The sequence below is a fragment of the Gouania willdenowi genome, chromosome 24 (genome assembly GCF_900634775.1).
Source record: "Gouania willdenowi chromosome 24, fGouWil2.1, whole genome shotgun sequence".
Taxonomy (NCBI): Eukaryota; Metazoa; Chordata; class Actinopteri; order Blenniiformes; family Gobiesocidae; genus Gouania; species Gouania willdenowi.
Window position 1 is genome coordinate 3377188 of NC_041066.1, and position 16880 is coordinate 3394067.

The 16880-nt window shown below is 39.9% G+C and overlaps 1 protein-coding gene across 4 annotated transcripts in view; it reads right to left on the reverse strand.

Annotated features, from left to right (window-relative positions):
- Positions 1-16583, reverse strand: part of ube2j1 (ubiquitin-conjugating enzyme E2, J1) — a 100744-nt gene extending 84161 nt beyond the window's left edge. For 2 of the 4 annotated variants that reach the window (XM_028440177.1, XM_028440175.1), the window contains exon 1: positions 15543-16026. In XM_028440177.1, coding sequence (XP_028295978.1) covers positions 15543-15573 — 31 coding nt within the window. In that variant the 5' untranslated portion in view covers positions 15574-16026. The other 2 variants (XM_028440178.1, XM_028440176.1) reach the window with 2 other exon arrangements.
- Between the last annotated feature and the right edge of the window lie 297 nt (positions 16584-16880).

Sequence of the window (16880 nt, forward strand, 5' to 3'; positions counted from 1 at the left end):
ACAGAATTTGGTCGCACCCCTGCTCAGTGTACAGCATAGCCATGCATGAATAGTTGACTTAACTGTTGTACTGTAGTTTTGTGTGAAGTAAAAACTGACAATGACATGAGATATATTTGCTAAATGTTTTCAGACTTTAGTGTCAATATTATGTCTTCAACAAGCAGTGGCTGAAATAACAGGTAATTTCTTTTATATAATTTAAAAAGAAGACGTAACAAAAACATTTTAAATAACAGCAAAGCATAACAACAGGTTACATGTATTCTGTTTTTTCTTATTTTGCAGCTGTACTTGGTGATTTGAGTGGGTCTCTGGGAAATTTAATGGGTCCCCAATAAAAAATATAATTTCTTTCTATTTCTTATATTCTTCTATTTCTTAAATTGTAATGTTAAACTCTTAATGGTGGTATGATATGGCTATAATTAGCACATATACTCATGTGTAGGGATGTAACGATTCACTCAACTCCCGATACGATTCGATTCACGATATTGGGTTCACGATACGATTCTCTCACGATTTATTTTACAAAATGAGACTGTAGACAAATAATGATTGAAAAATATTCCTTTATTTTTTGGGGGGGAAAAAAAACTAGAAAATACTGTACTATTTTCCTTTTATTTTTCATTGTCAAAAGAATCCCTTGATAAACTGTTCAAAATAATGCAATTTAACTAAAAATATATCTTGAATTAAATAAATAAAGGAATAATACAAATGAAGAAGAAGCTTATTAATTTAAATTCTGGTTCTATAATAAACAATGCAAAACTGCATAATAGTTATTTTTCTTTTTAAAAGTGCAACTGAAAATGTATTTTATGCCTTAACTATTGGACTTAAAAAAAAAAAAAAAAAAAACGTCATTGCCCTGTATTTACGTCAGATATTTGTTTGGACCAGCAGAGGGCGCTGGTAACCCCGTGGTCGGTTGGCATGCAGCTAATCTAGCAGTGAAGAAGAGATCAATCAATCAATCAATCAATCTTTATTTGTATAGCGCCAAATCATAACCAATGGTATCTCAAGGCACTTTACAGTAGAGCAGTCTTAAGGACGGACTCTTCATTTTATGGATACACACATATGCATATATACGTATATACACATACATATGTATCCCACACCCAACATGAATTCATCATGGCGGCAAGGAAAACCTTCTGTTAAGCAGCAGGAACCTTGTGTGGATCCCATTCCTATGATGAACAGCCATCCACGTTATGCTGTGTTGGGTGTGTGCAGAGGAAAGGGTGGAGACAGAGCCGCTGAGTCTCTGTAACTCCACACTGAGGATCCCACGGACCTGCAAGACAAAAGCCAGAAGGAGTACAGGAGCAAACACACAAGGGAGTAAGCAGACATAGAGGGAGTGTTTGAAAGAGGAATGGGACCCTCTCCGGTCCCTCTCTAACCTAAATGACCTCTCTCTTAACGCCCTCTCCAACCTCTCTCACACCGAGCATGCCAGACCCCCCCCCCCGGCAGTCTATGCCTATTGCATCTTAATTATGAGCTATGAGCTGGTTCCTAACTAAAAGCTTTATCAAAGAGGAATGTTTTGAGCCTAACCTTAAAGGTAGAGAGGGTGTCTGCCCCCCGAACCGTGGTTGGTAGATGGTTCCAGAGAAGTGGGGCCTGATAACTGAAAGCTCTTCCTCCTATACTACTTTTAGAGATGAATGGAACAACGAGTAGTCCAGCATTTTGAGAGCGTAGTGTTCTGGGGGGATTGTATGGCACTACAAGCTCCTTGAGATAGACTGGTGCCTGTCCATTTAGGGCTTTATAAGTGAGAAGAAGAATCTTGAATTCTATTCTATATTTTATGGGAAGCCAATGCAGAGAGGCTAATACAGGAGTAATGTGATCTCTTCTCCTAGTTTTAGTCAGTACACGTGCTGCAGCATTTTGAACCAGCTGAAGTGTCTTAAGCGACTTGCTCGGGCAGCCTGCTAAAAGAGAATTACAATAATCCAGTCTAGAGGTAACAAAAGCATGGACTAGTTTTTCGGCGTCGCCCTGAGACAGGATAGATCTGATTTTAGCAATGTTACGGAGATGAAAGAAGGCAGTTCTTGAAGTTTGTTTTATGTGAGAGTTGAAGGATAAGTCCTGATCAAATAGAACCCCAAGGTTTCTAACAGTTGTGCTTTGTGCCAGAGTAATGCCATCTAGGGCAGTTAGGCTAGCATAGGTTTCTCTAAGGTGTCGCGGGCCCAGTACAATGACCTCAGTCTTGTCTGAGTTGAGAAGAAGAAAATTTTGGTCCATCCAGGCCCTAATGTCCTTTAGACAGGCCTCAAGTTTAGATAGCTGATTTGTCTCACCTGACTTCATTGATACATACAGTTGGGTATCATCAGCATAGCAGTGGAAGTTAACAGAGTATTTTCTCATAACATTACCAAGGGGGATCATATAGATACAGAAGAGGATTGGACCTAGCACAGAGCCCTGAGGAACCCCGTAGCTTACTTTAGTGTACACAGAAGACTTATTATTCACGTGTACAAACTGGTACCTATCAGATAGGTAGGACTTAAACCAGTTTAGGGCAGTCCCTGTGATTCCAAGTAATTTCTCTAATCTCTCTAGTAGAATATAGTGATCTATAGTGTCAAAAGCTGCACTAAGATCTAATAAAACCAGCACTGAGAGTCGTCCTTCATCTGAAGCCCAGAGTAGATCATTAGTTACTTTAACTAAAGCAGTCTCTGTGCTGTGTTGAGCTCTAAAGCCTGACTGGAAGTCCTCGAACAGGCTGTTGTTTTGAAGAAATTCACAGAGCTGAGCTGCCACAACTTTCTCAAGAATCTTTGAAATAAAAGGAAGATTAGATATAGGCCTGTAGTTTGCTAAAGTGCTGGAATCAAGAGTAGGTTTTTTGAGAAGGGGTTTGATTACAGCTACTTTAAAGGACTGTGGCACGTAGCCTATTGATAGGGATATATTTATTGTCTCCAACAAAGATGGGCAGACTAGGGGAACAACTTCTTTAAACAGCTTAGTTGGGATCGGATCTGAAAGGCAGGTCGATGGTTTGGAGGATGAAATAATAGAGTTAAGTTCCTGAAGTCCTATATGTGTGAAACAGTTTAGGTTAGGCCTATTTACATTTAATGGTACAGCAGGCCCAGGTGAAGGCAGGGAGTGGCTAATTTTATCTCTAATCTTGTGAATTTTATCATTAAAAAATGTCATAAAGTCCTCACAGCTGAGGGCTAGAGGAATCATGGGCTCAATAGAGCTCTGACTTTGTGTTAGCCTGGCTACAGTGCTGAAAAGGTACCTCGGATTATTTTTATTTTCTTCAATTAGTGAGGAATAGTATGTAGATCGACTATGTCGTAAGGCTGTCATGTATTTACTATGGCTTTCTTGCCAAAGTATTCGTGACTCCTCTGTTTTATTGGAGCGCCACATTCTCTCTAATTTACGGGTTGTCTGTTTGAGTGTGTGAGTTTCAGAGCTAAACCACGGAGCTTTCCTCTGACGTTTAATAGTTTTTTCCCTCAATGGGGCAATTGAGTCCAAGGTGGATTTTAGTAGACTAGCAGAGCTATCGACAAGCAGATCCAGTTGAGAGGGGTTATAATTAATATCATAGTTATTTATTGGATGGTGCACTGAGTTTAAGGCAGCAGGAATGGCCTCTTTAAATTTAGCCACAGCACTGTTGGATAGATTTCTACTTGTAACTATTTTATTGCACAGTGCGAGATCCTCTAGGATAATGTTAAAAGATATTAAAAAGTGATCTGATAGCAGAGGATTTTCAGGGTAGACTTTTAGTTCATTAATATCAAGGCCATATGTTAGAACAAGATCAAGAGTATGATTTAAACGATGAGTAGCTTCATTAATAGTTTGAAAAAAGCCAACTGAGTCTATTAGGGACATAAAGGCTGAGCTCAGGCTATCACTATCTTTGTCCACATGGATATTAAAATCTCCTACTATCAGTATTTTATCAGAACTGAGGACTAAGTTTGATATAAACTCAGAGAATTCTGATAGAAATTCAGAATAAGGGCCTGGAGGACGGTAAATTATCGCAAATAAGACTGGCTGGCAGGTTTTTGATTCGATATGAGATAAATTTAGAACCAGGCTTTCAAAGGAAGTGTAACTGGCCTTTGGTTTAGGATAGATTAGGAGAGAGGAATGATAAATAGCTGCTACACCACCTCCACGGCCTATGTCTCGTGGCATATGAGTATTTAAATGACTGGGAGGAGTGGCTTCATTTAAACTAACATATTCATCTTGATACAGCCATGTTTCAGTTAAACAGAATAAATCAAGGTTATTTTCTGAGATAAGGTCATTTACTAGTAGAGATTTGGATCTCAGTGATCTAATATTTAATAGAGCACATCTAATGGTTTTATGTTTTGGTGTTTCTAGATTTGAGATTTTAATTTTTTTCAGATTTTTATAATTGATAGCTCTTTTATTTGATTTTATGTTAAAATCATTGTGAAATATGGGTCGGGGGACTGACACCGTCTCCATAAAATAATATTCATCACCATCACAACAGTTGTCATGGCGATGAACACAGCTATCCTGATAGCAATGGGAGGGAAACTGTCCTAAGGCAAGCGCAGAGGGGCGTGGAGGACTCCCCCTCTGTAACATGGTCTCATTCATGAGATGTCATAAATGTGCCATGTTTTCTGATAGTAGAGATGCTCCCTCCAAAGTAGGATGGATTCCATCTCTTCCTATCAGGTTCGGTTTTCCCCAGAAGGATCTCCAATTATCAATGAAGCCCACCTCGTTTTCTGGACACCACCTCGATAGCCAGCGGTTAAATGATGACATGCGGCTATACATGTCATCACTGGTCAGATTTGGTAAGGGACCAGAGAAAATTACGGAGTCCGACATTGTTTTAGCATAAGCACAAACTGATTCAATGTTCACTTTGGTTGCTTCCGACTGGCGACGTCGGGAGTCATTAGTGCCGACATGGAGGACTATCCTATCAAACTTACGATTACTCTTTGCCAGCAACTTTAGATTTGATTCTATGTCGCCCGCTCTGGCCCCTGGGATGCACCTCACAATGCCCGCTGACTTCGCTAGCTTCACGTTTCTCACTATGGAGTCGCCAATTATCAGAGTTTGTTCCCCGGTGAGTGTGTTGTCCTCACAGAGGGGGGAGAACCTGTTTGAGACGTGAACATGGTGGTGTCCCGAGCGGCTTTTTGACCTTCGACTATGCTTACCACGGACAGTAACCCACTCATTGCTGGCCGGGGGGGAGGCTAAGCTAGAGCTAGCACGGTCCGCACCGGCTAGGTCCTGCTTGCTAGCTTCGGTTTTGGTATCAGGGGTGCGGAACCGCTTCTCCAGATTGTTGATCCTCGCCTCCATATCTAACAGTACGCTACACTTTATGCAACTACCATTGTCCCTAAAGGAGGACGAGGAGTAACTAAACATCTGACACACCGGGCAGGAGAGCGGAGGGGAGGAGAGAGAAGCCATAGGTGCTAAATTTAAGCTAAGCTAAGCTAAGCTAAGGACAAAAGGAAGTTTAAAGGAGATTGTACTGCCTATAAGAGGCGAGATTGCTTTTTACTTAACCTTCGTACGTTTAACTGTACGGTAAAAAATTAAAACAAGTGTTTTCAAGGCTAAAATATCAATGACAACAAGTTTGATTAGAGTTAGCAGAACACAGTAGTAGAGCGCTGCAAACAGCGGTAGAGTGTAAACAGGAAATGATCGATACGTCACCACGTCAGCACGTCACCAGCACGAGATGCTATGCTAGCAGACAGACTTTTACAGATATTCATGTAATATTACAGATATTCTTTCGGTGCTAAAGGGGTAATGAATCATTTATTAACATATTTAAGAGTAGAAGGCGGCCAGAAAGAAAGTATTAGCAGACTCCGCCCGCCGCCTACACTTCTGGATAGCGCCCTCTGCTGGTTAAAAAAGGTACTGCGATTCAATTTTCAGAAGATCGATATCAATCGTGATACCTATGAATCGATTTTTAACTGCCTTACGATTAATCGTTACATCCCTACTCATGTGTGTTCAAAATGTATCTGAAATTAAACAAATACAATTCAAATGAAAACAAAATGGTATCTTGTACAAAAATAAATTATCAATAAAAGTGCTGATTTTAACACAAAAAACATTCTCTTCACCATGACAGAGTCAAAAAATAAATTGTCACCAAAATCTTCTTGTCTGAACATCAACTGAATCAAATGAACTGAGTCAATCACTATGAAACTTATAGCACAAAATTTAACTTAACAGTGCAAAGTTTGTTGAGAAAAATAAAATGATGCAGATATGTTTGTGGTGTATTGTAAGCAGCTAGTTAACTGGCTGATTGTTGTTGTAGCGGCTAAACTAGCATGTACTCACGGCAATCATATCTGCGCTGAGTTAATGCGTAAAGGGGTCCGCTGACATCAAGGTTTCTTTTGCTAGTTACTGTGATTTTAAACATAAGTTGATGTTCACAATGTATCGTACCTAGCAACATCACTGCCTACTACAAAGAAGTTTGCATCTTTGACTTAGGGCCCTATAAAATCCGTTTTATTTTTTTACAATATCTGTTTTATTTTTTCCCAAATTCCATTTTATTTTTCCCCAAATTCCGTGTTTTCCACTTTATTTTTTTAAATTACGGTTTTTTAGAAATATTTATCATTTTTTAAAGAAAATGTTAGGTTTCAACTCCTATGAGGAAACAAAATAAATACTAATACATAAAAAACTCATAATTAAACAAAAATGTATGTCAAAAATAAAGTATGATACAATTAAAAGCTAGATATAAATTGTAGTGACATGGATTATTCTGACTGCTCCTTTTTAATTATTTATATGTCATATAAAGATGTATGAAAACAGCATTAATGTCACCCAATTTCCTCTCAGGGATCAATGGTTTACTGAATCTGATCAGATTTAATGATTAGGTTTTGATCAACTTAGTTTAAATTAACCTAATTTAAATGATCCTATCTTCTGTAGCTCTGGTTGGATATTGTTCGAATGTAACATTCTAATAACGTCGCTCCAACGGACTTTTATTTTGTAAACCGGAAGTTCCCATTGAAACGTTTGTACTTGAGGTAGCTTGCTGACTGTGAATGTCTACCTATGAGGCACGGACAAAAAGCTGGAATAAAAAGAACTAACAACCCGGACTGAGTTATTCTTAGTTAGCCAGGCACAACAGTTTGAACACTGAGCAGGGGAAGATGATTAAAGCTGATCACGTTTTCACGGAGCGCCGCTGCGCTACACGAAGCACGGACGAAGCTTTCAGGGGTGCACTTAATAAGCGGTCCCAGGAAACATTTTGAAATTAAATTTGCGTTAATGCGTAAAGGGGTCCGCTGACGGCTAGGTTTCTTTTGCGAGTTACTGTGATTTTAAACATAAGATGTTGCTTACCATGTGTCGTTTTTCATGGGAAAAATGAGGTGCGTCCCTGGGACGCATGGATAGTGGATTTACTGCGTCCTTTTACATTTTTATGCATCAGGGACGCAGGACGCGTACATAGCAACATCACTGTATATATATATATATATATATATATACATATATATATTTTTTTAGTTAATGTATTTGAAAGGCTACAAAAAGTACAAAGCAGCGCATTGGTGTTTATACTCGGTGCATTCACCGTTGCATTACCCGCAGCCAAGTTACGTGAGCGGGCACCGTCTGCTCACCCACATCGCGGAGAGAGAGAGGGAGAGAAGTGCACTGTGGGACGTGACGAAGCGCTCAGCCGCTCCGTCCAAAATAAAGTCACCCGTACGCACTCGCACGAATGCGACCAGATAAAAGTTTCACTCACACACCCTGAAAATATACTCGCATATGCGACCATTTTGGTCGCAGTCTCGAGCCCTGTTAGACAGTGTTTGAAGTGGCCAAGACAGGGAAGACATTTCCGCATTAAAAACTTCCTTTCCCTCACGGTGACGGTGATTAAACCCGATTCTCTCCATTTCCGCGTTCAACAGTAGATTTTTTTTTAATTGTTCGATTCCGTGATTATATTAACATGGATTTTATTGGGCCCTAGTGTAGTTGTTAGTGCACTCAGAGATTCGCTGTAGCAAAAAAAAAAAAAAAAAAGAGAGACTCGCTGTAGCACATACAAGTGTGTCCTGTAACCATATCTGATTGGCCAGCAGTAGGAATGTAACGATTCACTCAACTCCCGATACGATTCTCTCACGATTTATTTTACAAAATGGCACTGTAGTCAAATGATGACTGGAAAATATTCCTTTATTTTTTTTGGGTCTGAATTATGGATTTGAATTCTTCATACTTTTAAAGCACTATTCCTCAATTGTGACGTAAGTTGCTCTCCACAGTTTCTCCGTGATTGTGATTGGTCTGACGCTGTAATGTCCTCCTCTGTAACAAGAGCGCACACATAGCCAGGCTGAAATCCACTCGCTTAGCGAGTTGTTATGGAGATTCATAGGACAGCTTCTGTCTGACAGACAATGTTTGGTTAGGTGAAGCCCACTAACGGAGATAAATCTAGAATATAACTATCTAGCTTTGTAGTATAGGCCCTAAAATGTATCAAAAACGTATGAAACTGAAAAGTGAAACCTCACACACCAAGGGTTTAAACAAATGTTGTCTGTGGTCACTGAGCACCTGCAGGCGAGTCTGTCTTGATGTGTTGTACATACCAAACTGGAGAATGAACATTCTGCTAACATAAGGAAATACTCCATGCAATATCATAAATTATGATTTACACTCAAAGCAAGTGTTTTCTGTTTACAACAAGCTAACACTACGATAAGCCAGGGGATGACTGAAAATTTTTATTATAGAATATGACAATAGCGTCTATATTTTACAAGCTGCTGCCTCTCGTAGATACTGCGCTCTATACTTCTATTTTGCTTTTCAAAATTTCCCCAATGCCGTTTCAGAGTTCACCCATTTTGTTTCATTTCATTGAGTTTCCCTAATCAGCTGTCATTACTAGCTATTAAACTTCCCACAATTGTAGCGAACATGCTTAACACGGTTTTCTATTTCTAGGGCTGTTACCAAGATGGCGGCGCCGGGTGTGGCAGGTATAGCTGCAGCGCTCTTTGCTTATGCACTGCTCTCAAACACCTTTTTTTACACAAGAGACTGGTCAAATTCTAGATGACTCTTATAGTTCCAATAGCATCATCAAACCTATATCAGTGGACTTCGTGACAATCAAAGTCACCAAACATCTCGGACTTGGAAGACAAGTCCTGGCTGCTACGCTCATTCATCCACATCTGTACAGCGAAATCAGAAAGCACACCAAATCGGCGCTAAAGCCACAACAGAGCCTCGCACTAATAATCACCATCTGCCTTCTGCTGTCCGGGGACATTCACCAATGCCCCGGTCCGACAAATGGCCCAACATCAGGTAACCCCCATAGCATCGCATCAAACCACAGCAACAGCAAGAGCATCGCAGGAAACTTACAGACTACACGTTTGAGCTAAGCACTTACCTCGATTCTTCCATCTCTCCGGCGAGCACAGCGGGACCAGTGATTGACGCGGATGTGGTTACCGGTTGGACGGATCCATCAGGGATTAGCAGCGAGTTTGCTGGCTGCACAGCTCTGCCCTCTCCACCACACGGGAACGGGATGCCCCCGCCAAATGGATATTTGGACGAGGACGCCTTTCGGGATGGCCGTGGAGCGCTGTTTCACCGGGGTTCATTGTGCTCATTGAACTGTGCCGTGGGCTCCTCATTGGAATCAGCGTGGGGGAGCGTTGTAAACAGTCCACAAACAGCTGGTAAGAGTGGCGGCGGCGATAGTACAGCAGGGACGGCATGGTTGAAAGCTGGTACGGATCTCACCAGAGTGGCCGACTCGCTAACCTCCAGCTGTCAGACTCTTTCTACAACGGCAAGTAAATTCGGAGCCCCATCTTCTCTTTCTCTTCCTTGTAAGTTTGAGAACCGTGCAACAAGTGACAGCACAGTAAACGTAAAGCTACTTGCAAATAACGTCAACACTAGAAACAGGAAACCGACAAATCCCGCAATAATAAAACACCGGAAACTCGGGGTATTTCAGACAGTGAATAACTCTAAATTAATTTGGGACTCAAGATCTAAACCAAAAGGCATTTTATGTGCACATTTGAATATACGAAGCATCAAGTCAAAATGTGCTCAAGTCCGCCACCTACTTACTGACTCTAATATTGACTTTCTATGCCTTTCTGAGACTTGGCTTCATGAAACCTCACCCTCCGCAATAATATCTATACCCGGTTATAAAATGTTTCGTAAAGACAGACAGGGTTCAAAGGGAGGGGGGGTCATGATTTATGCCACTGCTTTGAATAGTGCACGTGGAAATTCTAAAATAACCTGGCATTATATAAAAAAAACTGACAGGTGACTCCCTCAGAAATAAGACAAAACAAATGCAAATTGAACTAAATGGAGATATTTCAACAGAACCCAAGGTAATAACTGATGCCTTTAACAACTGATTGATTCTGTAGCAGAAATCTCTGGGAACTTTACAGTAAAACAAAAAAAAGAATACTCATTGTCTGCAACACAGTCTTTTTTCATATCAAACATCACTGAGACCAAAGTCATTAACATAATTAAAACCCTCAAACCATCTAAGGCCAGGGATGTATTTGGAATGGACACGAACATGCTCAAAGATTTGGGATCCGCTCTGGCTTCTCCCGTTGCTTCAATCATTAATCGTTCAATTTCCAGTGGCCACTTTCCAAAGGCCTGGAAATCTGCTATTGTTACACCTGTTTTTAAATCTGGTGTTTCAACTTCTCTAAATAACTACCGACCCATAAGCATTCTTCCAGCCATTTCCAAAGTTGCAGAAAAATGGGTGGCTGAGAAGATTGTCCAGTACTTAAACAGTAGCTCCCCCTCTTTCCACACCATGCAGTTTGGCTTCAGATCCAAACACTCCACTGAAACGGCTACATGCCTTTTTATTGAGAAAATAAAATTTTCTCTTGACAAGGGTGGAGTAGTAGGGGCGGTATTCTTAGATCTCAGGAAAGCTTTCGACACAGTAAACCACTCTGTTCTACTTTCTCAGCTCTCACAATTTAACTTCTCTCGTGACACTGTGAGCTGGTTTGAATCATACCTGTATGATCGTACTCAATCTGTATTAATTAACAACAGCAAGTCTGAGTCTCTTAGGCTAACCACCGGGGTTCCTCAGGGCTCAATATTAGGGCCCCTCTTATTTAGCCTTTATATTAATGATTTGCCGACTGTCTGCTCTGAAGTTGAATGTTTGATGTATGCAGATGACACCGTTGTATTTGTTCACGGTCGCTCCAAGGATATTGTTGCAGATAAACTTACCAAAGCAATGACTCTTGTCACTTCCTGGCTGCAGGAGAACTGCCTGCAGCTAAATACTTCAAAAACTGTAGGTATGTTTTTTAGTAAAACCAATAGAGCCTCATCTAATCCTGACATACTAGTTGCTGGAGAAAAATTACAAATTGTAAATCAATACAAATACCTTGGGTTAGTAATAGATTCTCACCTCTCCTTTAAAGCCCATATTGACAAATTATGTAAAAAATATCAAGTTTAATCTAGCAAATTTCCGCTCAATCCGAAATGTAATGTCAACTTAAGCTGCAATAATTTTTCTACATTCCATGATCTTCAGCCACTTTAACTACTGCCTAACAAGTTGGTCTCAGGCTAGTCAGAGTGCAAAAAGACCTTTGGAAACATTATACAAACAAGCCATTAAAGTCTTGGATAGAAAACCAAGGCACTATCATCACTGTGCAATTCTAAAAAAGTACCACCTTTTAAATTGGGACAGTCTCCATAGATTTACGGATTTGAGTCTCATATACAAAATAACACATGACTTGGCCCCAGCTCCTCTGGCAGAGTTCGTCAGCCAAAGAAACAGCTCTGAGCGCGTCACTCGAGGCTCTGTAAGAGGCGATTGTGTCATCCCTCTGCGCAGGAGTGCTTTCAGTCGCTCGGCCTGGTCAGTTAGGGGCGCTGCTGAGTGGAACTCAATACCTGAGGAGGTTAAACAGCTAACCACTTACAAGGCCTTTATTAAAAAAATTGAAAATTTGTCTTATTAACATGTACGTCTGCCAACATTAAAAGTCGAGCATGTTGCACTGCATTGTATTGTACTAGATAACGTAGCCGTTTGAACACGTGCTTTTTGTGTGTTTTAATATTGTAACAGGTTTTTTGTGTGTTTTAATATTGTAACTGGTACTGTCATTGTTGTTATTGACTTGTACATGTATTGTCATGCTTGTATTTTATTGCCTTTTTACATCTTGGCCAGGGGACTACAGATGAAAAATAGCCTCCTGGCTAATTCTGGCTTTTTTTAACCATGTTTGTTCATAGGTTATATGAAATTGCACTGTCCCCTTTCAAATAAACCAATACAATACAACAACCGACTGTTTTCCTTGTCGATTACAGGTTTTCTAAATTTAAACACAAAATAATGTACAAGTCTTAAAAACTATTGTGTTTGCATTTAAAAACGATCTGAAAACATTGACTGCATACAAGGTTATTAGTATAAATGCTACTGAGATGCAGAAGTGGAACTCTTCAGACAACTCACAATTAGATTATGTATATAGAGATAGTGATTTGATTATAAGTCAACTGTCAATGCATCACAACACATATTGAATTGATCCATCTAAACTGGATACCCCCAAATATCACTGTTCAATGCACAATACTGATTTAATAAAGATTGGTCAATTACAAACTGAGATGTAATTTTTTTTTTAATTTCACCAATTGAGAGATAGGGATTTTTTATTTTTAAATTTGATCCAGAATCAATATATTGATTCAGATGTCCTCTAAAATGTAATGGAATCTTCCGTAGCATAAAGTCTGTCTTTGTTTAAAACGTTGTCAAAAGCTGTAACATACTTTTTACGAAGTGTCTATTGATACGGAGACGTTTCAATAGACGCCGGGACTATTGATACGGAAACGTACGTTTTCCGGATCTTTTCTACGTAAGCGTAATGTGCCTGTGTGTTTTCACCGTGCCAGGATGGCCGAGTGGTCTAAGTGCCTGACTCAAGGATTCTTGCTTCCGCTGCCGTGGTTTTGAATCCCACTTTTGTCATATATATTTTTTCATTTTAACATATTTAACACAACAAATTCCACCTTTAAAAATACATATATGAAAAGAAAATTACATTTTAGGGTAATTCCTGGTTTAGGGTAACCCCCAATTTCCACTGGATGCAGCGCCGCTGCGTTACATCTCCACCGCGCCACCAGAGCTGATAGGTTTCCACTTTAGTCTATGGTGAATAGTTGAACAAAACCGGATCGGTGCAGCGGAGACATATCCAGTGGAAACCCCGGGTTAAGGTTAAAAAGACATAAAAGAATATACATTTTATGGTTTAGGGCTAAAATAAAAGGGTTGCGGGGTAGCTAATAAGAAATATGAGTCACGTGGTGCACCTATCAGGTCACCTAAACTAGCCAATGAGGGGTGTTCCGTATGAATAGACTGGCAGTCTATTCATAAGTTTCCGTATGAATAAACATGGTCCACTTTTTATGTAATCCTGCTGAAAAACAAACAAACAAATAAATAAACACAGGTGAAAATTTTACCTAGTTGTAATAAACAAAAAGGGCTGTTCTAAATTATATATTGTATACAGTAGGGCTGTAGACAACCAATAAAATGGTAGGTCGACCAAGACTATGGCACAGGTAGCAATTAGTTGACCAAAAAATAAATAAATTAAAAAAATAGAAAAGGTGCCGTGCTGCATCTGTCAGTGCACTGTCCTCTGATCGGAGCAGAGAAACAGAATTAAGACACGCTTGAAGCATCCACTGTTGAATCATTCATTTTTTGTCACAAGAACATGGATTATCCTTATATTTGAAATGTGAATTATGTAATTACAGCCATCTCTAGCATACCTGTGTGTTTGATGTGCACTTGTTTCCCCGTGCGCTGATCTGATGATACATAAACAGTTGTCTGTTAAGTGTTAATAAAAGCAGGCTTACCACTAAAACAAACGTAAATATGTCATTTGTATGAGGAAAAAGTAGGTTTTGGGTCGGGCACAAATATAAATACCTAATGTCTGTCGGACCCGTCAGTGTCCGTTTCGAGTTCGGGCCAAAGCTTGAATGAGGTTCATATCATAAATGGTCTGTATTCAACCACCAAGAAGCAACACACGATATTTGTATCTTTTTCTTTTTCCACATCCTCCTCTGCACCTGCTCATTCATTCTCAGGCTCCGCTGCACAAAAACTCTGAGACAAACGCGACAATGTGCACACGGGTCAGATTGGAGCCACAAACCATTCACACTGGAGTCTGATTTACATTTGAAATGGTAATGTGAACGGATGAACAAAAAATTCGGAAATGAGCATTAAAGGCCGCTTTGGAGAAGATGCGCTCGGCACTCTGTGGGCATGGATGAGGAGCCACTTTGCAGCCAGAAGGAGCTGGGGTATCTGCCCTGATATGTTTCCACACACGAGTGGCCCTGAAGAGTCACATTTGCTTCAGTCTAGAATGTAATGTTTCATTTTCTCAAAACTGGATCCTCTTTGCACAGCAGGATGAGCGTGCGTATGAGAGTCAGGTTAATGCTGCCGTTTGCTATGCATGTGGACTGAGCACAAGCGGCGTTGCATGATATGCTCAATTGACAGCGGCGAGAGTTAACAGGAAAAAAAGCCTGTCTACTTACAAAATATATATATCAGTAGACTGCATTATGTCACCCACTGTAATTTTATTATTTTGCAAATAATGAACAACTTTTAATGCTGAAATTGAAATTCAAAGTCCCTGCATATTTAATAAGTCTGTTCGACCAATGAAAATCTTGGTTGACCGTGAAGACATCGACCAATTAGTTGACTAAACGACCAAAGCTGGCAGTCCTAGTATACAGTTGATTAAATCTTGTAAATTAAATCAGCAGATCAACCATAGAGCATTTAAAATATCAGTTAACATTTCTTCTACAGTATTTTTTGTAATTTACCATTTAAATAATCCATTATTCACGGTGTATGGATCCATTATGTCAGAACGTCAGACGATGGATCAATTATTTCTCCCACCCCTAATGAGATGTGTACCAGTGTTAATTTAGACAGCACATTTTTATTTAGTTTATATATATATATTTATTAAAAGTTTATGCGTTTTATTAAAGTCTCAATTGCCATTGATCAACCTAACATGGAGTAATAATATTTGTAAATACTGTACACACAGACAGATTAGATGCGATCACAGTCTAAGCGACATTATTACATAAGCACCAGGCGAACAAGGAACAACTCAGCATACAGAGGAAGTGGAGAAGACTTTTGATGTGAGGTGATGAAGCTGCTGACACTGTCACACTAGCTAACTCCACGACAGCAGCGGGACAATGGTAGATTATAACTATAAAAGAAGACTTACCCGGGCTCTTGAGGTTGTACTTGTTCTCCATTCTTAATGCGTGCCAGCCTAATGGAGCAGCTTCTGGTGGACTTTCTGTGGCTAACAAGCAATCTCACGCCCAGCGGACTCCACCTACTTAGCGTTAGCTGGAGTTAGCAGCCAGGCTAACGCTAGGGTCAACAGCAGACGGCTCACACCGTTTGGTTGTGACAGGAGACAAATAAATGGAACAGAAAAAGCATAGAGTGGGCCCTGGAAATGTCACACTTAGCGTTTTAAACTGTTAAATGTAGAAGCTGCGTTTCCATTGCCCTCGGGAAATGCGAAAAAATCTAAATAGCGCAATAAAAACTGGAAATGGAAACACCCAAACTTCGAAAACACCCTCAAATATCGCAAAAAAAGTTTTTACGTTTTCTTGAGGAATTATTTCAGTTCGATATTGAAACGTGCAGCAAAGGTATGGAAACAGTTTTTCCGCAAATACAGGTCACAGGACGTGACGTACCTGGTCACGTGACAACTTCTCTCCGAGTAAACTTGACACAGTACTTGTGGACAGAAGAGGGGACCAGGACATTTCTTAACGTTATACCATTATCACTGCCACATTAGACATTAAACAATAAATAAATACGGAGTGTTATTAGGAGGTTCTGAGCGTCCGTCTTCTTGCGCCGAAGTCTCGCGGGATGAGATTTCACGGAAGTTGCGGGGCTCCAGACCAAAACAACGTTAAATGAAAACACGTTCTAAGCGCAATTATACTTTGTAGACATTTAGAAATATCGCTTTTATTTTGCGAAAATCGATCATGGAAACCCAGCTTGTTATCAACATGGCGTCACTCGTCCAACGTAAACAGGAAGTAATGGTCTATCTTTGCGCATGCGCACTGTGGGAAAACAATCAGCTGACGTGTCAATTGAACGAGTTTTTCTGTTAAACACGCTATAATATCCGATAACTTTTTAGACACAATAATTTAACGAATGTCAGTGAGACTGATTTATTTTAAGATATGTTTTAGTCTTGTGTTGTAAACTGATTTTGATGGTTCAGGCAGAGCTGCAAAATCATACTGTGAGCAGTCAGAATTATTCTGCTAGTTCAAACCTGAGATTAGTCAGACATAATCAGAGAAAAAAAATATTTTGAATCAGCCAACACTTTAACAACAGACTTGTAACAGAGGGTAAATCAACAGGAAAAACATTTGGGGGCTGAAGGGAGATGATTATCCAACCCTTGACCATGCTTACTTAGACTAGTTACATTTCTGATTTAGATTTTTTTTAGATAATATCAGACAAGGACTGAAACTTTTTTACGAAGTTCCATTATACCGATATGCAT